Source organism: Mobula birostris, chromosome 19, assembly GCF_030028105.1.
Source record: "Mobula birostris isolate sMobBir1 chromosome 19, sMobBir1.hap1, whole genome shotgun sequence".
Taxonomy (NCBI): domain Eukaryota; kingdom Metazoa; phylum Chordata; class Chondrichthyes; order Myliobatiformes; family Myliobatidae; genus Mobula; species Mobula birostris.
In genome coordinates, this window is record NC_092388.1 from 19,501,462 (window position 1) to 19,523,858 (window position 22,397).

At 38.6% G+C, this 22,397-nt stretch overlaps 1 protein-coding gene across 3 annotated transcripts in view; it reads left to right on the forward strand.

The window, feature by feature from the left end:
* LOC140212458 (triple functional domain protein) overlaps positions 1-22,397 on the forward strand; it is a 341,882-nt gene that overhangs the window by 301,017 nt on the left and 18,468 nt on the right. For 2 of the 3 annotated variants that reach the window (XM_072283275.1, XM_072283276.1), the window contains exons 45-52: positions 732-809; positions 1,339-1,530; positions 3,682-3,862; positions 6,108-6,844; positions 9,850-10,097; positions 12,032-12,170; positions 12,879-12,938; positions 16,654-16,681. In XM_072283275.1, the coding sequence (XP_072139376.1) occupies positions 732-809; positions 1,339-1,530; positions 3,682-3,862; positions 6,108-6,844; positions 9,850-10,097; positions 12,032-12,170; positions 12,879-12,938; positions 16,654-16,681 (1,663 nt within the window). The remainder of the gene's footprint in view (positions 1-731; positions 810-1,338; positions 1,531-3,681; positions 3,863-6,107; positions 6,845-9,849; positions 10,098-12,031; positions 12,171-12,878; positions 12,939-16,653; positions 16,682-22,397) is intronic. The other variant, XM_072283277.1, reaches the window with a different exon arrangement.

Consider the following 22,397-nt stretch of genomic DNA (forward strand, 5'->3'; position numbering starts at 1 on the left):
GTGGGAGGAGCTGACTGCCCAGAAAAGCCAAGGTAAGTTTTGAAAAATTACTTCTGTATGAACTCCATGTTGACCAAGCAGATTAAGAATGACACCTCTTGACTGCTTAGGTGTCTCACAAGATCTAGCCTTGCTTCTTCTTTGCTGTCAAACCCCTTACGCAGGAGTTGTTCCTTTAAACCTCTGGAAATCCAATTTTCTACACAGATATTAGTTCTGCCATAGGAGAAATTTTTAAAGTGAGCCTAGTAATTAAAATGACCCAGGCCGCACATGCTGATTACAGTGCAGGGGATACCCTCCTGTCTTGACACTGCATACCTCTTACCCAAGAGTGATAATTAAGGGCATGTTACTTTCTTAGAGCAAATACTGAAGTCAGAGCACCTTTTATTAACCAATTCAAAAATATAATTAACAAGCTGTCCAGGCACAGCTTACTCTGTCTCTCTGTACTCACACTTGAAAATTAAATGTGTGAGATAGGAGGGCAAAATGAAACACATGAATTTGCAAGGTCACTTTCAAAGAGAAAGAATTTGGCATGTAATAGACTTTTGTAAGCACTTTGCACAATGGGTGTCAATAATTTTGACTTTTGTATGCAACCAGCAGGGAATAATATTATTAAAAAGGATGCTTTTGAAAGTAAAACATTTTATATATTATAAAATGTAGTTAAAGCTGAAAATGTACAGCATAAGTTGACATTTGCTTTCTTCTATACACAGAAAGCTGTGGAAGTCATGTGCATCGTACCAAAGAGATGCAATGATATGATGAATGTTGGACGCCTGCAAGGATTTGATGTAATTATTGTATTTGCTTTCTTCATCCTACAGTTTTGGATTTTAATTTTTAAATTAAGAGTTATTCCACATTTTATCTAAAATAGAACTGCATTTACAGTATAATGTTTCTTATTTTATCGATAGACGCTTTCAGAGAATTAGATAATTTATAACAGTATTATAGTAAGTACAAGATTATGAATGGGACAAATGATGTATAAACATAAAAACAAATGGGATTTAAAATGGTGTACGTTGCTTATTTTACATTAACACCATTATCTTGGAGCAGATTACAGTATGAAAAAGATTCTATTTTCTATGTCAAATGAATAGGATTAGTTCAGAGGTTGATGGTCTCAGCATAGATGGAGTCAAGTGAGTATTTGTACTTAACTGCATGTCGTCTTTAGTATCCTGGATTTTCAATTGAACTCTATACACTTTTAGAATTGAAAAGTGATTAATTTAAATGTTTTAACAATATCTTTATAATTTTTCTTTGGGATTCCCAAAACAAACGAAGCCTTTTTCTCTTTTTTTTCAGGGTAAAATTATAGCCCAGGGGAGATTGCTTCTTCAGGACACCTTCCTTGTTGCAGATCAGGATGCCGGGCTTCTTTCACGCAACAAAGAGCGGAGAATCTTCCTGTTTGAGCAAATTGCAATATTCAGTGAACCTTTAGATAAGAAAAAAGGCTTCTCCATGCCTGGCTATTTATTTAAAAACAGTATCAAGGTAATTTAATCTAATACTTGTAGAGTACTGGATACCATCCATGCTTTACAAATACACCAAAAGTAATTACTCTGTATAATTTAGAATTTAATTCATTTATAGTCATCTTAGTCTCCAATTGACATTTGATGTTGGATTCAGCAAAGGAATTGGGCGTGACTTTGTCTGGCTGTATCTAGTGCAGTATAGTCAAGTGGCAGGTCATTTATCACAGATATATCAAGCAATCCAATAACAGATCAATAACCCTTGACAATTTGCCATAATGCCATTGACGAGTTACTGTGAATAAAGTGGCATGACTTCTGGATATTGTGACAGTGTGATACAGGTGACCCTCATGAAAACAAAGTAAATGTACTATTTGTTTACTTATATTTTACTTAAATTCCGTGAAAGTGATTTTATTCCACATAGCAAATTTTTGGATACTGATTTTGAATTCCATGAGGATCATTCTTAACCCAGACAAGATGCCCTGTATTGTTAGATATTATTGCTGTAAATATGGTCTTGGTTTGAATGGTGATATAGTGATATGTTCGAATGGTAATTCCCCGGGTTCTTCCATTTCCTTATCAAAATTGCTCAAGTGCAGCTGCTCCCCCTTTCCCAAGGGTGAAATAAATCCATCAATAAATCAATTCATGCCACTTCAATGAAGCTTTTAACCTGTTACTTGAGTGACATTACCAAAGGTCTGATTCTTGCTTTGTGAATGTCATTCAATAAACTTGTTGACCTAGAAATTCCATTGCATGTAGCAAGTGACCTTGTACTTATTCATTAAAATTTGTTGAAGATCCCAGATGTATGCCAGAAATACTCATCGTAAAATTAGATCAAGGTGCACTGATTAGGAAATTGCAGGACTCAAACTCCTGATCTTGAAATCACTTGCACAAAATTGTATAGTTCAAATGAGATATCTTATGGCACTAGCATCAAACGTTAAGTTCCCTTAACTTAAAGTTTTACTATTTACTAAACAGTAATCCCTCATCCCTGTTCACCCACCCCTTTCCCACCAAACCCCAAGTCACTGCTATAGAATACTCTCAAGCTGCTCCAGTCATCTTCTTGAGCCCTACTACAAATTATCACAACTCATTTATCTTCCCAAATCTTGATTTTTCCCAACTCCCATCCCTCCCAATCATTTCCCCAACTATATTCCTTCTACAATCATAACTACAGTCTCGATCATGTACCCTAATGCTTCCAGTCATCTCTCCAACACTTTGCATAATTTTTCTCAGTCCTCAACACAATTCTCTATCTGATCCCTCACTCAGTTTCTTCATACCTCCTCTGATGATTGCTTCCAAGCAACTCCATCCTGTTTCTCTGCATCTCCATCCTGAATTCTCATCAGCAACCAAATTCCTTCATGACCCCCACCCCACTATCCTCCTACCCTAACTTTGATAATTCTGTGGCAAGTTGCTCTTCCCAAATTTCTCTGCATCTTTCTCTCTAACCAACCACATTCAATCATCATCTTCAGTACTTTGACCTTCCTTTGACAAGATTCACAAAGACCTTCCTATTTCCCTATATATGGTAGAACTCATGCCCAATATTTGAGACTGGAGGCTTTGAGTAAATCTAGTGCTGACAGTGTCCATTTTGTTCAGGCTGTGCAGATTGTATCAAACTTTTAATTCAGCGCAGTTCAGTCTTTAGGAATCAGATATCTGAAATACTGTCATCATAGATGTCCACAGTCATTTCAACTTAATGGAATATGTTTTTCAAAAATGCATTAATCTATTTTCAGATTTGTATAATGAGAACACTCTCATAATTTTCTGACTGCAAATTCCTCTACTTTAATTTTCAGATGCACTGAAAGATTGTTCTCCATCTTAGTTTAGAAAGACCATTGTTGGGGCTATTTTATAATATTAAACATAGCCAGACTGTCTCAACGTATGTCAGTATATTATGGAGTTCAAATTCTTCTTTGGTGGTAATGCAAGGCAAAAGTACATATTGCATATTTTGCACCAACCCCTGTTACTTCCTACCATTAATTGATCATCTGTGTTGAATTTTGTTTATCAATTCACAAAAATGAAATAATTGCTTGACTCGCATTGAAATTTAATTTATTAGACTGGCTGAGGAAGCTTATTGGTTGTTTTCCAGGTGAGTTGCCTTGGCCTGGAAGAGAATGTGGATAATGATCCTTGTAAATTTGGACTTACCTCGAGATCTGCAGATGGCAGTGTGGAGACCTACATTCTACAAGCATCAAGTCCTTCAGTCCGCCAAATGTGGATCCATGAAATCAATCAAATTCTGGAAAACCAGCGCAACTTTTTAAACGGTACTTACTGATTTTCTTCTGGAGGTTATATTAAACATAACCACAATATTCTAGTTTGCGATAACTGTTCAAACATACATCCACTTCAGTTATTGCATGACCTGCATTGTAATTTATACACCAAAGGTTAGATTGGAATGGTAATGTTAATTGTCTTAGAGTCCACAGCCTGGTTGTTCCTCTCACCTTTCCACAAGGCAATAGTGATCATGATTTTTATTTAAAAATATTTTTTTCATGGGCATCGTCTAATCTGTGATAAATAGCCCTGGTGAAATGCAAGGTCACCACACTGCCCTTTTTTTTTGGAGAGGGAACTTGTTTTTCAAATCTGGCTTGTGATCAATGTATCCCTACATGTCATGGGCTTCCTCACCAAAAATAATGTGTGCCGCCTCAGGAAATATCCTTCTCCTCTACGTTCAAAATGATAAAAAGACGAACAATGACTGTGATGTCTCTGATGATCACAAGCATTGAAAGTAATTATAAGGAAACAGCTAATAGCCTTAATTTATTAAATATAGTTAAACTCAATTAATTAAACAAGTGCAATTAAAGCTTGCCATCTTCATGCTAACCATTCTCCATTGAAATTAATACAGTTGCTGAACATGTGCCAGATCTGGAAAGCTGCAGGAAGCTAGACTCTTGACGGTGGACTCCATGAGGAGCTCAGTGTTAGAGTGCAGTCAAATCATAGAAACAAGGTGTTCTCAGGATGTACTGGACTATCATGTTCACAGTGACTAGTCCTCAAAACGTTCTTGAATTTTCAATGTGACTGGCCCTAAAACATGTTATGCATGACTGGCTTTAATTGTGTGTCCGTTTATGTGCAGGCATAAATAGTATTACTGTATTTTTGTGGTACCTCGTTTAGTGTTTAATGTTTTCGTGAAATACCATTTCTTTAAAAACAGTAAGAAATTCATTATTTAGTTTAAGTCCTGTTTCTCTCCTTTTGTTGCATTTTGCTCCTTATTTCCCTAAAAGAATATCACAGCTGTGGCCATGGAGAAAACAGTAGTCTCCATGAGTAAGTCATTGTGAGGTGTACTTAGGAAATGAAACATTTTCCCTCCTACTTGTAAATTCTCGATCTCCACACAGGCAGGTAAATTCTCGATCTCCACACAGGCAGTTCAGCTGAAATTTGAAATCAGATAAATTGCAAAACCAAACATGCATCTCATTCTTCAATAAATTACCCCCAGAAGGCAGCTTTTTAACTTCCAGGCATCTGAAAATGCAGTGACCTTTAAAATCTTCAAGCAAAATATTCAGGGGTATGACTTTAAATGTTTGCTCTGGAAAGTTGCAAAAAGAAGTACAGTTGTACGCTGTGTTTCAGCTGTATTTTGGCTTTATGTTTAAAAAAAATAACCTGCCTGCCACTGTTTGATAAATTGAGTTGAGAAAAATGTCAGGCGTAATGTAATTGGATGACAGAGAAAGGTTGAGGACTTGAAATGCTTATTCCTGCCACAATTATGTCATAAATCCCCTTTGAAAATTTGCTGCAGAATTCTCAGCTGTGGCTATTGCAAGGATACCAATCAATAATGTAACTATTCCCCTAGCCAGCTTTGGTTCCAGCTGGTGGCACAGTGACATCAGCGCCGGACTCCGGAACGGAGGTTCCTGGGTTCAAATCCGGTCGGGCTGTTCCCGAGTACGTTTTCATTCCATACCGGGTTGAGTGTTGAGCTCGCAACGCGACCTTGTAAAATAAAGAAAAATACTGTACCGCGAGATGTCTGTGTGAGGGGTGGCGCGCCACACAGTCTCTCGTTCCACGCCTTGTAAGGCATGAAAATGCCCGACGCTGGCCTCTCAGGGCCTGAGTCGACACCATTATTATTATTATTACCCCTAGCCGGTCTTCTTCAGTTTGAACTTGCATGAACTGTGCAGAATACATTCACCAAATTCGACCTGCCTAGATGCGATATTGTATCTATTACACCATTTTGAAATCTGTTCATAATGAACAAAATATCATATCTAACTCTCTGCTAATAAAGTGTTCAATGTTTAAAAGAAAGTCTAATGGACCAAAGAAGTTCTGCATTCAGATAATCTGGAAATATTTGAAAATGGCTGATAGTTCGTGACCTTTGAGAGGGGGAGGGGTTCTAAATTACACATTATTCATCCCAATCTGGCTTCTTTAATCCTCACTTTTCATTCATCCCAACCATACAATGTTAAAATTGTCTAATTAACCTCTTTTTGGCTCCAGCTCTGACATCTCCGATTGAATACCAGAGGAACCATGTCGGCCCTAGTGGACCAAATAGCTGTAGTGGAATGAGCAGCACAAGCCGCTCCAGACCTTCTCGGATACCCCAACCCATCCGGCACCATTCCCCAGTCCTGGTCTCCTCTGCGGCCTCGGCCCAGGCAGAGGCAGACAGATTGACAGGTATGTCCGCTCGCAACCCTACCCTGACGACACTCAACAGCACCCTAGATTCTGGCTCCAGCCAATCTGACAGGCACCTGGAACGAGAAGGCAGCGACAATGACTTGGAACAGATTCCTAGAACAAAAGTCCTTGAGAGCCCCAGGAAAACATTAGGATCGCTCACCAACACAGGAGATGGAAACCTAAAAGAATTACGAGGTAGTCTAGAAGAGAACCGGTCTCCGCGAGGGAGTGTGGGCTCCCTGACGATAGGAAAGCAACGGCCGGCAGGCACCACTTCACCCCTGAGTTCACCGATGTCTACGACGTTCCCATCCTCTCCTTTCAGCAAAGAATCCTTCCCTCCCAGCAGTCCTGTTCTCAAGGGCTCCTTCTGGAGCTCACACCCGGCTTCACCTGCCAGCCGCCCTGGTTCCTTCACTTTCCCAGGGGACGTGGACTCCCTGCAGCGCCAGGTCCACCGCCACTCCACGCACAGCAAGGACACTGATCGTATGAGCACGTGCTCCTCGACCAGCGAGCAGTCGGTGCATTCCACCCAGAGCAACGGGGTAAGAGCGGAGCACGTCTGTCCTGTGAGCTCCTCTAAAACCTTCCCACGCTCTCCTTCTGTACGTCAGTATCATTCTCCGTACTAATAACTCCTCCTGGCTCTGCCGAAAAACTGCTCTGTTCTGAAACTGTTTTAAAAAAAACCCTGCCTAATTACTCATCGCTGTGACTCTCTACCTGTCAAGATCTTGTTTTAAAAAAATCTGATCAGCCTAAACATCTACTAACTACTGCTCCTGCAACTGCCTCACTTGGCGAAGGCAAATAACAGCTAACGCAGATACTTACAAACTTCTAGCTACTCAACTTTTGGCATAAAAAATAAACATCTGCTGCTTCACGTTTTCCCTCATAATCCAGCATACTGCATATATTAATGGGCCATTTCTCTGGACTGGTAGCACTATTTTAAATTTGCTAGTTCCAACTTTTTTTTATTACCAGTTGCTGAATCCAAGCATCATCCCCTCTCCCCTCTCTTGTTCAGCCCAGTTTCTGCTGCTGACTTTTGGAGTTCGCTGTTCAAGAAGCTGTCCAGCTTTACAATGTAAGACATTGAAACTGCTTAAGAGTGCTATAATGTCTGAAAGGTTTAACTCAATGACAGTCTCAGATTAGATTTATTTATAATTGCAGAGATTGTCACAAAAATAATTTGTTTTTCAATATTTTGTAAATCTGTAATGCTTTAACTTATGAAATGGGGCATAATATTCCCTCACAATGAAGAAGCAATTTTATCTAATGTCTTTCCAAAACTTATTTCTTTTTCCATCATTCATTTGGTTAGAAATCATTGTATCAATTATTAATTAGGATGCAAATGTTTCACTGAACAGTGTACACAACTTTCAAAAGCATTTTCACTGACATTTTTTGCCTAGCTTATTAATTTTAAACGCTTGCATGCTCACTATGCATTGCATGTCCCTTCAGTTTCCAAGCATGGCATTTTGGATAGATTGTTAATTTTCACTGTATTGATCCAATCTGCTTGAAAGTGTGTGCATCTTGCTGCATTAGCAGATGCTGAAACAATATGTAAATTATGGCCTTCTGCTCTTCCACTATCTGTTCTAGTATTTAACTTCCCTTTTCTTTCCTTCATCTTTGTTTCAATTTGTATGTTTTTCTGTCTCAATTAAGGAAGCAACTTTGTACCATTTGTGTTTAAAAGAAAATGATTCTTGTTGTATTTTGTATGTCAAAAATGGTCTTTATGTAATCCACAATTAAAATGTGCAAAGTACTTGTGGTACTGATTTGTAATGTAGATGGAAGTGAGGTTGTGAAAAGTAATGGTCAGAAATGGGAAGTCACTCTATTGGCTGATAAGTGGGTGTTCTTAGGACTGTGACCTAATTTAATACATAAAAGATAGAAAAATTAAAGCGGGTATTTTTCTTGCATGACATTGTTTCAAAAATAATCTTCTATTTGGGTCTACAGACATTGCAAAGGGCAAGGTATATTTCCCTTATGAAAGCTGAATACTGGGGCGAAGTGCAGTAAAGAATGCGTGGCAAACTGAGTTAAATGATTCTGCTGCACTAGAAGCAGATTTGTTTCTAGTCCATTTTTTTCACTTTCTTCCCAATCCATTAGTGGGAATAAGCAAAATATACAAGAGAGAGAATTTACTTGAAAACTGATATCCCCCACTTGACAAATTTTTGTATAATTTGTATTTAAATAATTCATTTTCTGGCCATGTAAAGCCTCACTCTCAATCTGTCAAAAATGTACATAAATGCTCCTTGTTAGGTATAAGTGAATCTATAGAAGTCCTGAATAGTGATGATAGAACAAATGATATAAAATGCTGGGTTTTAAAACAATAGAGTGGTGGTATTTATACATCAAAATCTTTATGCATTTGTGGAGAGAGGGTACATTTGAATTTGGCAGGCCTTCTTATGAAACTGCAACGTTTTTAATTGCCTTTTGAAACTTGTGTTGCTCTAACTTTAATAATGGCTACTCTTCACACTCACAGGTTGTTTGGTTTTTGTGTAGGTAAGTGATATTATTGTGAAGAGTCTCCTCAACAGCTCACCTGCTTTCTAAATATCGAGAACGGAAATCTATACAGATCAGTAAGGTCACAGCTTTGTTCTGTTCTTTGTGCTGAGTTGGTTGTTTGTAACTGGAGAAGGGTTTGACTTCACCATCTCTGGTTAAGAGAAGGGGAAGAAAGCCAGTGTACCCAGTGATAATTCTTTAAAAATAAATCCAGGCAGACAGCAAGTCAGGACAGAATTGGATTCAGCTGTGACACCCCTCTAACAGCTAAATATAGGCTCAAACATGAAGGCTTGCCACTTGTACTCAAGTAACAAAGGTGTTTACTCCCTCTGAAACCATACCTCAACAAAGAATTGACTTTTCAAATGAAAGAAGGGAATAGAGAATATTGGTGGAAAAATAAGTGAAATAATTAGTCTGTTTCAAAATAAACAGGGAAGTCCCAACACATTTTCTTTGGAGTATTAATTTAATGCCAATCAAAACTGGGGAATATCAAACCAGCGGAAAGTCCAGACTTAATAATTTTCCATAATATTCTCACCTTTGCTAAAGTTACATAGTTATGTCTCAATTAGTGTTAAGGAGCAGACCACAATTGCACTAGAAAGGCAGGTTGGAAATCTAATTATAGCTCCAGCCCAAAAGTAATCTTTATATTAGAAGCATTCCTCATGTATGAGAATCAAAAACACATTTTCCAATGTCTTGTGGCCATTTAAAATATTTCACTTGTTAGTTTGTTGTGTTTATTTATGTAAACTTTAATAAAACAAGATTATTTATTACATTTTTTGAAGCATTGGAAGCCAATAAAATCAGGTTCATTTTAAGGCCTTTTTAAATTAGTGGTGATGGGAGGGACGGCAGCTTATTTGTCAGATTAAAGTAGTACATTACCAATTTGTGCATTATGTTTGTGTGAATTGCTTGAGAAACACATTTTATTTCTCCAACCTTGTCTTTTCCTCCCTTGTAGAGTGAAAGTAGCAGCAGCAGTAATATCTCCACCATGCTGGTAACGCATGATTACACCGCCGTGAAAGAGGATGAGATCAATGTCTGCCAGGGCGAGGTAGTGCAGATCCTGGCCAGCAACCAACAGAACATGTTTTTGGTGTTTCGGGCAGCTACTGACCAGTGCCCTGCAGCTGAGGGATGGATTCCTGGCTATGTACTAGGTCACACAACCAATATAATCCCAGACAACCCTGAAGGAACATTAAAGTTAGTCTGTTTTCATTTATAGTTTGGTTGTGTAACTCGCAATTGTCGATCTCTCAGGTGATGTTTTGCAACTCTATCTGCAAATGCACAAAGGATCTTTATATTTATTGGAAGGTCGATGAATCTGCTTTGATTTTCCCAATTTTCTCTTTCCCGAGGTATGGATGCTAGCAGCTTTCTGGTACGTGATTCAAGTGGCTGCACTTTATGCAGGAGTCCAGTATTGAAGAGTGGGGAGGGAAGGAGCAGAAGAATTTTTTTTTTCTCTGAACCAATCGAGATAACACCCACACAGTTTCTACTGGTGATCACCGGATTGTAATCAGAATGAGGGGTTGAATATTTTCTTACTCATTTCTAGTTCTGGAGCATTGAGGCTAAATGAATTGTACTCACTAAGATTAACCTCTTTAGCACAAGTTGGGGATTGAATTCAGAACATTCCTGGCCCCTTTGCCAATATCTGGCACTACATTTACCTGCTGAGTGGCATGGTAGCCATTATTATGGAAGGCACATATTTGTAAAGTTCCTTTCCAACAGTTTTATTATGGGCTGAATTGATTTCCACAATGTATCATAAGCTCCAAGATCAAATACAGTTGCTAACATCAAGCTACTAATTTCAGTCACAGGTAGCTACTATTCTGTGCTTTGAATTTAGATCACTTTTGATATTTGCTAGTGATTGGCCATAAATTATTGATATTCTAGGAAATCTATGAAACTATACTTGTGTGACAGACACTTAGGTTTACTGTACTTAGGAATAGACAAGGGAGTCTTCAGTTACCTTAGTACTTGTTACAGGACTGTGCAAAAGTCTTAGCCGCACATGTACATGTAGGGTGCCTAAAATATTTGCACAGTGCTGTACATTGGTTAAAATAGGAAGGTGGTTGGGAAAGAGAAATAAGACTACCTAGTTGTGTATTAGCTCAGTAGTATTGTGCGATTTGGTAACTGGATAGACATAACTATAAAGTATTAGGCATACATACAATGTTTATGTGCCCAAGAATTTTGCACAGTACTGTATATCAACAGCATAGGCTCTCAGCGGCTGGGAAATAAGACGAGTTTCTTTAATCTCCATATTTTTGTCATTTCCGTTTTGAAATATCTGAGAGCTACATGGAAATACATTCAGTGGCCATTTTATTAGGTACAAGATTGGAACCCAGTGTGGTCTTCTGCTGCTTTAATCCATCCACTTTAAGGTCAACATGTTGTGCATTCACAAACGCTCTTCTACAAATCACTGTTGTAACGCGTGGTTACTTGAGTTACTATCGCCATCTTGTCAGCTTGAACCAGTCTGTCCATTATCTTCTAACCTCTCTCATGAACAAGGTGTTTTCACCCACAAAACTGCTATTCACTGGATGTTTTTTCGTTTTTCGCACCATCCTTTGTAAACTGGGAACCGTTGAGCATGAAAATCCAGGAGATCAACAGTTTCTGAGATACTCAAACCAGCCTGTGTGGCACCAACAATCATTCCATGGTTAAAGTCACTTGGATCACATTTCTTCCTCATTCTGTTGCTTGGTCTAAACATCAGCTGAACCTCTTGACCATGTCTGCATGCTTTTGTGCAGAGTTGCTGCCACATGATTAGCTGATTAGATATTTGCATTTACGAGCAGATGTACCTAATGAAGTGGCCACTGAGTGTACATTGCGAAAAGGTTGTTCTTCTTTTTTTCCCCACCCCAGTGGTCTCTGGTGATAGGTTGGTTCTGTGGGGAATAGACATCCCTTTGCAGTACATTGCTGCTCTGATATTCCACATCGAAAATTAAATGTAATTAGAAATTATAGCGTGCAGTGTAAATGCCCTGATTATCGTGGAGTTGTATTTAAAATCTAAGTTTCTAAAATGAAATGTGTTCTTCCTCCTGTCCTCTCTCTGGTTTGAAATATGACATTAGAAAGTCAACATCTTGGCACACTGCACTCCGTTTAAGAAAGAAAAATGAAAAGAAGGATAAGGATAGCAAGAAAGAAGGAAAGCTAGAGAATGGTTTCAGAAAGTCTCGAGAAGGGTTACCCAATAAGGTATCAGTTAAGGTAAGTATAAGTAAAATATTATTTTGGAAGTTCTTCACAGTGATGTTTCAGTCCTCTTTGCAACCATAATCTTTTGAAGTTAAATGGGAAATGGAAAAATGATGAAATTACACTCCAAAGTGTCCATTTGATAATTATATCTTTAATAAATGAAGTTATTATTGTCTTGCAGGTAAGGAAAGCTGATTCATTACTAATTCCCACTAATCAGTATTAGCTTGTGATTCACCATAGTGTGCACACATTCAGAAACCGTGTTTGCGAACTAAAGAAACTCTGCTGAATGAGTGGGCGTGCAGAATAATTTAGCACACATAATTGCAGTATGACTAAACTTAATTTTCTCCATTAACTGCATATTTCTTCCAGTTAAGTTGTGTAACAGCAGCTGTGCAGGATCCTGGCAGTTAAAGTAAGCAGACAACCTTCCTTTTAGAATACCAGCACTTGTAAGTGAAGGCCCACCTATTCATTCACTGCCTAGCATAATCCTGATTAGAACCAAACATTACAGTAACCTATGGCGAGGGGTAGTTATCCATTATTCACAAAGAAATTTGAATTCTACATGACTTGTTTGCTGAGTGGCTGAAATATTTCCGTTTTTTCTAATGTGTTATTGATCACTTATATTTTAAAATCTTTTAAGTGTTGGCTACCTGTAAAGCTGATTCAGAACAATGGTAAATTATTTATTTTTATTTGCAGAATGCAATCCATAGATCTCGATCTTCTCAAAGAAATTATCTCCAGAAATTCACAGGAAATGTATGCATAAAATAGAAAAATAATAATATGTAGCTTATGACTGCAAAGCTAATACTTAGGCTTCTTATTTCAAGCCTCTGAAATGTGTTTTTTTTTACTGTAATATGGAATATTTGGAACACGTTACAAATGTTACTTCAGGCACTATCTATGCCACATTTTTGGATACAATAAACTATACTGCTTTCTGTTCAGTTTCCCCAAATTTTGGATAAACTAGGTCACAACCATTTTTTTTTTTTTGCCACATTAACTGTCCAGTAAATAGGCCTGTCAATGTCATTCCTCCTTGCAGGAATCTATGCAGTCAGAACTACAACAAATAAATTCAGTTTTCTCCCCATCCAGTGAACTTGCAACTGGGCTTGGCTTTCGCACTTGATATCAGTTTAGGGATAATACCATAAACTCAGTGCAGATGGGATAAACAAATATGCACCAAAAAGTGCTAAGCACAGCTGCATACTTATAATAGATAAGATTCTGTAAAATGCACATCTATCTGGTTATTTGATGATTTTATTGGCAATCAATAATTTAAAGTGTTGAGCCAATTAAATGCTTATGCACAATGGTGCTTCATGTAAACTATACAATGTGAGTCTGCGAGTCCACTGGGGAAGTTGAAGGCCTGCAAGTCCATGAGTCCTTGGAGACTTTGGAGACTTTCTCCAGCAGACTCATGGCCTTGTGAATGCATGGGTGGATGGGAGGGAGGTGTGTAAGTGTTGTTCTGTGAACGTGTTGGGCGTATTATGTTGTCATTAAAAAATGCGGTGACACTTGCAGGCTACCCCAGCACATCTGAAGATTGTGCTGGTTGTTAATGCAAATGATGCATTTCACTATATGTTTTGATATACTTGTGATAAATAAATTAAGCTGAGAAAGGATTTGTAGCCAAAGGACCTAAGGTAATGGATGAACTGAAGGAAATTTATATTAGGCAGGAAATGGTGTTGGATAGACTGTTGGGTCTGAAGGCTGATAAGTCCCCGGGACCTGATGGTCTGCATCCCAGGGTACTTAAGGAGGTGGCTTTAGAAATCATGGACGCATTGGTAATCATTTTCCAATGTTCTATAGATTCAGAATCAGTTCCTCTGGATTGGAGGATGGCTAATGTTGTCCCATTTTTCAAGAAAGGAGGGAGAGAGAAAACAGGGAGTTATAGACCGGTTAGCCTGACGTTAGTGGCGGGAAAGATGCTGGAGTCAATTATAAAAGATGAAATTACGACATATTTGGATAGCAGTAACAGGATAGGTCCAAGTCAGCATGGATTTACAAAGGGGAAATCGTGCTTAACTAATCTTCTGGAATTTTTTGAGGATGTAACTATGAAAATGGACAAGGGAGAGCCAGTGGATGTGGTGTACCTGGACTTTCAGAAAGCCTTTGAAAGTCCCACATAGGAGATTAGTGGGCAAAATTAGGGCACATGGTATTGGGGGCAGAGTACTGACATGGATTGAAAATTGGCTGGCTGACAGGAAACAAAGAGTAGCGATTAACGGGTCCCTTTCGGAATGGCAGGCAGTGACAAGTGGGGTACCGCAGAGTTCAGTGCTGGGACCGCAGCTGTTTACAATATACATTAATGATTCAGATGAAGGGATTAAAAGTAACATTAGCAAATTTGCAGATGACACAAAGCTGGGAGACAGTGTGAAATGTGAGGAGGATGTTATGAGAATGCAGGGTGACTTGGACTGGCTGGGTGAGTGGGCGGATGCATGGCAGATGCGGTTTAATGTAAATAAATGTGAGGTTATCCACTTTGGTGGTAAGAACAGGAAGGCAGATTATTATCTAAATGGAGTCAAGTTAGGAAAAGGGGAAGTATAACGAGATCTAGGTGTTCTTGTACATCAGTCACTGAAAGTAAGCATGCAGGGACAGCAGGCAGTGAAGAAAGCTAATGGCATGCTGGCCTTCAGAACAAGGGTAATTGAGTATAGGAGCAAAGAGGTCCTTCTGCAGCTGTACAGGGCCCTGGTGAGACCACACCTAGAGTATTGTGCGCAGTTTTGGTCTCCAAATTTGAGGAAGGGCATTCTTGCTATTGAGGGAGTGCAGCATAGGTTCACAAGCTTAATTCCCAGGATGGCAAGACTGTCATACGTTGAAAGATTAGAGCGACTGGGCTTGTATACACTGGAATTTAGAAGGATGAGAGGGGATCTGATTGAAACATGTAAGATTATTAAGGGATTGGACACGCTGGAGACAGGAAGCATGTTCCCGCTGATGGGTGAGTCCAGAACCAGAGGCCACAGTTTAAGAATAAGGGGTGAGAACCAGGCGGTTCAAAAAGCCATTGGTGTAGCACAGTAGTTTTGTGCTGTCAAAGTAAATACTATGGCCGTTGCAAATGCAATGTTTCACTACTGCCGATTTCTCTGGCTACACGTCCTGTGCTCTTTGATGTGGATCTCCACCATGCACCCCACCTGGCCAATATATGCTGCGCATTTTGACATGGAATCTTGTAAATGGCTATTTTTGACCACCTGTGAATAAAACTAGAGAAAAAGAATTTTAACAAAGACAAAGGTCTCACTCTGAGTAAGAACTGGAATTCAGTGGTAAACAATGTGGGATAATGGAAACCTGATTGGATGAGGACTAACTAATCAGGAGGGAGGGACGATGGGGGTATATATATCACCAGATTAGACATGCCTAGGCATCATCCCTGATGAAGTTATCATTGAAACATCGGTTAAAGTCAAAATTAATCTGAATCTACAATTAACTGTTGAAATAGCGAATAATTATTGCAAAGTATCACAGTAAAGTTTTACCCTAAAACCTTGGGAAAGAATTATGTCTTTCCTTTGTTATGGTATGCATGCCACTTTAGGGTGATAGAAATAAATAGCAACACTATTGATTAGAGAAGGTATATTTAAATAAATGAATCCAAATCTGATCACCAGCTTCCCTTTGCAATTTTACATTTATAAAACCTATACAGCATTTAGGTTTCTTTCTGCCACTGAACGATGTAAAATTCTCTAAATGTGATAATTCAGAATTACGAAAAGGCCTATTTTCCATTGCCAGTGCAAATTTTAGTGGCTGCCAATCGGATCATTGACAATTAACCATGTGGGTGCATTTCTTGGAAACTTATCTATTATAAGTATGCAGGTTTGTTAAGAGCTTTTATTTAAAATATTAACATTGAATAATACATTGCAAAATGCAGGGTAAGTAATTCAAATGAAACTGCTTACTTGAGTGGCAACAGGGTGAAACTTACTACTCTGCGGATGAGTATAAGTGATGGTATTGCTGCATTTAAAGTGTAATCTAGATATCTCCAAAATGGAGAAATTACCTGAAGGTTGTGTAGTTAGGTTGGATGGAGATTTGAGAATAAATGAACACTGACATGAACCTAACAGTGCTGATAATTCTATTGAATACTTATTTACTAACAAGAAGTTTGTTAATTAAGAATGTTTCCCTTTGTACTAATGAATAAATTTTAAATATTTTGCTTAAAATTAATGTTACTGTTAACATAGCATATAGATGCTGGCCATAAGAATAGTTTTCCAGACATCAATGAAAAATATGAAAAATGCTCAAAAGAGAGATGCTACTAATTCATAAAACATATACATATAAAATCTTGGAACAAAGACAAATGGCATTAAGAATGAACTGTTCAATTAATTATCAAGTAATTATTTCTTTCTTTCAGCTCCTGAATCCTAATTATATTTATGATGGTAAGTTATTGTAAAAGCCTCATATTTCACAAAGTATTTTTATTTATGTTATCAAGAGTTCATTGAGATTAAAATTCATGGAGGAGCATGTCATAAACATAAAATAGCATAGACAGAGGCCCTTCTGATCTGCAGAAGAGCAAACCACTTAGATGTTCTCTTTTACTCTTTTGCCATACTCATGCATTTTTTTCATATCCAATTCTCTCTTGAAGGCCTCTGTTGAATCCATATCTAATAATCCGGAAGTGTATTCTTAATACTTATGCTAAGTGAGTAATGCCCGGGTTACTCGTGTCTTCACTGTTTCTATCTACTCACTAACGCCTTACCCATTTTAGTATATCTGAGCTCTTCATAACCTTAAAACCTTCTCAGAATTCTCCTGTCAGAAAAAAGTCCAGCTTTTCCACTCTGTCCACATAACTGTAATCTCTCATCTCTTTGAAATATTCCTGTGTACCTCCTCTGTACTCTTTCTAAAGCTTTCACAGTCTTCATAGAAGCGAGTGCCACATATTTTATAAATATTCTTGATATGACCAAACAATATATTGGTTCAGCATAATTTCCAGGCGTCCATGCTATCCTTGTTCAAAGACTAGGATCTTAAAAGGGAATAAGGCTGTAATAATTGAGTTTAAAACCTGATGAAGTGTGAAGATAGATGTATTTGCATCCTTAATAAGACTCTCAATGTAGTGTTTCGTGCAAAGTGTTATTAAGCTTTATTAAGATGGCTAAATCTGATGAAATGAGACAGAATTCTATTGAAAACTTGGCAATCTATTAATGGGAAAATAATTTTAGATAAAAGAAAAGCATTCATAGAAATAAGTAAATTATAATCCTAAAGGGACAAGAGCTCTGCTTGCCAGAAAAAAGCCCTTCATTTCCAAAAGATTGGAAACAAAACAAGCGTGTGCAAATTGGCACAAATCCTGACTATTTGAGAACACACATAGAACTTAAAAAGTTGTAAAAAAAAATAGTAAAAACAACAGAGAATTTTAAAAGGGGCATCTAAGTGTTGAGTTGCATCTGCTGGCCAGGAGAAGCTGGGCCATTTAAAAGCAATTCATAGTGATATTAGAACTGAAAGTAATTAAATCGTGGCTATGTTGAATAATTACTTGCTAGAGCATTTAAAATGGGAATTGGCTTATGGATACATATGTCCTTTCATACTTAATGACCAGTTAGTTTTCATCAGATTTTAAAAGTATTAGGTGAATATGTTGCAATTTCTATTATGATCCTCTCAGTAATAATTCCATAATTTTTAAGAGTAGATAATTGCATTTGTTGTTCTGCTATTTAAAAACGGCAAAGGACAAACCAGTAAATGATACAAAAGTTAGCCTGACATGTTTTGGGAAAATGCTGTAGTCTATAATTAATGGTAGAGTAATCAAAAGCCTTTAACAATTTTAGTTATTCAGAGCAAAGATAGAAATACAAACTGGTGCATGTCTGTTTATCTCACAAATACTTAGAAGAAATGTAATAATCTCCTTGCAATAAACAGCTGACAAAACGTGAATTTATGGGGAATAGCTGAGTAACAGGAGAAAGGCTGGGCTAATGAGCATTTTTGGCAGGACATGACAGGCTATGAGCTATGTGGTTCTGTGAGGAGGTCACAGCTATTGAACATAATCATAGCTGATTTTAATAATAGAATAGAAAATTGGAATCTATGCTTACTGTTCACGTAAAGATAGGCAGTATTATAAATGTAAAATTGCAAATATTGAACTGGAGCATACTGACGGTTGGCCAGTGGGACAAGTGGCACACTGCCACGTGACAGCTGCATTGTAAGCAAGCAGACAATGTTTCTGATCTCTGACTGCTCCTGGACTCATTATTAATTTGCATGGAGTTCTGGTCCTTCATTTAAAGGTTAAATTTGAGTATTTTTAAATTTATTTTCCTTATTTCATTTCTGTTCATGTTACTAATTAAATGAGATGTACCATGTGATTTTAAATAAGACTATCTTTATACAGTATCCAGCTGCTTCCAAATGTCTCTGTTAACCAGAGGTGGGGTTTCAGCAATCTGACCCATTAATCAATTAAACAGATAAGTATATCTAGCAAAATTATGGTGAACGAAAAAGGTGAGCTCAATTAAATCCTTCCTCTAGTATTGCCACCTGAACGGCACACTATATTCCTGGTGCAGTCTCACCAATGACATATTCTGCATGAGTACTCTCTAATGCAGAGTTGGAACATACTTTCCAGCTCTTGTATTCAGTGCGCCTTCTGATGAAAGCAAGTATGCCATATGCTACCTTCACTACCTAAGTTGCCACTTTATGTATTTGCACCACTTGGACTTTCTGTTCTACAGTACTCCCTAGGGCTTTACTATTTAATGTGTAAGACCTCTGGTTTAACTTCCCAAAAAGCATTACTTTGCACTTGTCTGAGTTAAATTTCATCTCTCATTCCTCTGCCCACTCCCCCAGATGATCTACTATCGATAACACAGTAACCTTAGGCATCCTTCTTCACTGTCCCCCACACCTCTAATTTGGTGTCATTTGCAAGCACACGAATCACGCCACCTATATTATCCATAATACCATAAGACAAAGGAGCAGAATTAAGCCATTAAGCCTCTCGAGTCTGCTCTGCCATTTCATCATGGCTGATCTAATTACTCTCTCAACCCCATTCTCCTGCCTTCTCCCCATAACCTTTCATGCCCTGACTGATCAAGAACCTAATAACCTCTGTGTGAAATATACCCAATGACCTGGCCTTTACAGCTGCCTGTGGCAACAGGTTCCACAGATTCACCACCCCTTGGCTAAAGAAATTCCTCCTCATCTCCATTCTAATTGATTGCCCTCCTTCTGAGCCTGTGCCCTCTGGTCCTAGGCTCCCCCACTATAGGAAACACCCTCTCCATATCTTCTTTATCTTGGCCTTTCAACATTCAATAGGTTTCAATGAGCTACAACCCCACCCCCCATATTCATCTAAATTCCAACATGTACAGGCCCAGGCCATCATACATACGATAACCCTTTCATTTCTGCAATCATTCTCAAGTACCTCCTCTGAATCCTCTCCAATGTAACCATACCTTTTCTTAGATAGGGGCCTAAGACTGCTCACAATAGTCCCAAGTGAGGTCTCACCAATGCCTTATAAAACCTCACATTACATTCTTGCTTTTATATTCTAGTCCTCTCAAAATGAATGCTAACATTGCATTTGCCTTCTTTACCACTGACCTCAACTTGCAACTTAACCTTTAGGGAATACTGCATGAGAACTCCCCAAGTCCATTTGCACCTCGGATGTTTGAATTTTCTCTCCGTATAGAAAATAGTCTCGGCTTTTATTCCTTCTACCAACGTGCATGACCATACGCTTCCTGACACTGTATTCCATCTGCCATTTGTTTGCCTTTTATCATAAGTTGTCCAAGTCCTCTGCAGCTTCCCTGCTTCCTCAATGTCCACAAACTTGGCCACAAAGCCATCAATTCCGTCATCCAAATCATTGACATATAACATAAAAAGAAGCAGTCCCAACGCCAACTCCTGCAGAACACCACTAGTCATTGCCAGTCAACCAGAAAAGGTTCCCTTTACACACACAAGAAAATCTGCAGATGCTAGAAATCCAAGCAACACAATGCTGGAGGAACTCAGCAGGCCAGGCAGTATCTATGGAAAAGAGTAAGCAGTTGATGTTAAAGGCCGAGACTGTTTGTCAGGACTGGGAAAAAAGATGAGGTCAGAGCAAGAAGGTGGAGGAGGGGTAAAGTAAAGCGCTAGGAAGCTGATTGGTGAATCCTGAGTGCGCTGAACCACAAGCTGCTCTATAAAGCTATCTTGTACGCATTCTACAAGTTCTCTCTCGGGATCCAGCGCCAACCTGACTTTTACAATCTACCTACGTATTGAAATCCCTCATGACTATTCTAACATTGCCCTTTTGACAAGCCTTTTCTACCTCTCATAATTTACCCCACATCCTGGCTTCTGTTCGGAGGACTGTATAAACCCTCCCCAACAGCTCTGGCATACCTGCCTACAAAAATATTGGTCCCTCTCTGTTTCAGGTGTATCCCATCCCTATTGTACAGGTCATACCTACCCTAGAAGAGATCACAATAATCTAGAAATCTGAAGCCCTACTCCCTGCACCAATTCCTCAGCCACACATTAGTCTGCAAAATCATCCTATTCTCACTCTCATTGATGTGTAGCACAGGCTGCAATCCAGAGATTACTACCTTGGAGGTCCCGCTTTTCAGCTTTCTACCTAACTCTCTAAATTCTCTCTTCAGGGCCCCCTCCCTTTTCCTACCTATGTCATTGGTGCCAGTATATACAAGGACTTCTGGTTGCTCACCCTACTCCATTAGAATGCTGTGGACCCGATCCGAGACGTCCCTGACCTTGACGCCTGGGAGACAATATACCATCTGGGTGTCTCATGTCCCCAGAATCTCGTGTAACTGTGGAATCCCCTATTACTACTGCACTCCTCCCCATCCCCCGATCCACAGCACGCCCAACTCTGGTGCATATAACAAGTCCTGGTTATGCAACCACTGACGCCTCGGCAGACAATCTCTGAAGAGTATTGATAATGGCTGGGGGTCACCTGTTTTGTAAAGACACTGTCCGTAAGAAGGTAATGGTAAACCACTTCTGAAGAAAAATTTGCCAAGAACAATCATGGTCATGGAAAGACTATGATTGCCCACGGATACGGCATGGCGCATAATAAACGATTATTAATAAGTTTATTTTTGTCACGTGCTGAGATACAGTTTGTTTGCTTGCCATGTAGAAAGATCATGTACACGTAGATACATCGAGGTAGTACAAAAGGAAAATAATAACAGAATGCAGAGCAGAATATTATAGTTACAGAGAAAGTGCAGCATAGATAGACAAATACAGTGCAAAGGCCTATATGACGTAGATGGAGAGATCGAGTTTATCATACAAGAGATCCAGCACTCTTATAACAGTGGGACAGAAGCTGTTCCTGAGACTGGTGGTATGTGTTCTCCAGCTTTTGTATTTTTTACCCAGCGAAAGAGGGGAGAAGGTGGGTAGGGTCGTTGATTATGTTGGCTCCTTTCCTGAGGCAGTAGGAAGTGTGGACAGAAAAAGAAAAGAGACTGGTTTTCGTGATAGACTGGGCTGTGTTCACTAATATGCTGCTATGCTCATATAAGAGAAGCTTTCAATAAAAATAATACCATAAATGCAGAGCCTTCAATTTTCATACAGACTGGGCAAGCCAAATTGGCAAAATTAGTTTGATTGATGAAATCACTGAGTGCACTTTGAACAGTTTTCTTGAACAATATGTCATGAAATCAACCTGGCAACAGGCTACTTTAAATATTGTCATCTATAATTAGATGTGGCCAATTAGCAATCTCACAGTTAAGGATCCTCTAGAGAACCTATAGCTTGAAAGGAATATAACTCAGTTGGAAGCTAGAGTCTTGAATATTTATGAGGCTAATTAGAGTGCAAAAATGACTAAAGTGAATTGGGAAATTAGAATTATTTGCCACAAGATAACAATATTTAGATTATGAAGACACACAGTCATTTTCACAAATAGTTCATAACTTCAATCACTATATATTCCATTCAGAAATAAAATTCATACAGGACAAATGATTCATCTATTCCTAAAAGTGTTTATTAGGTTAAAAGAAG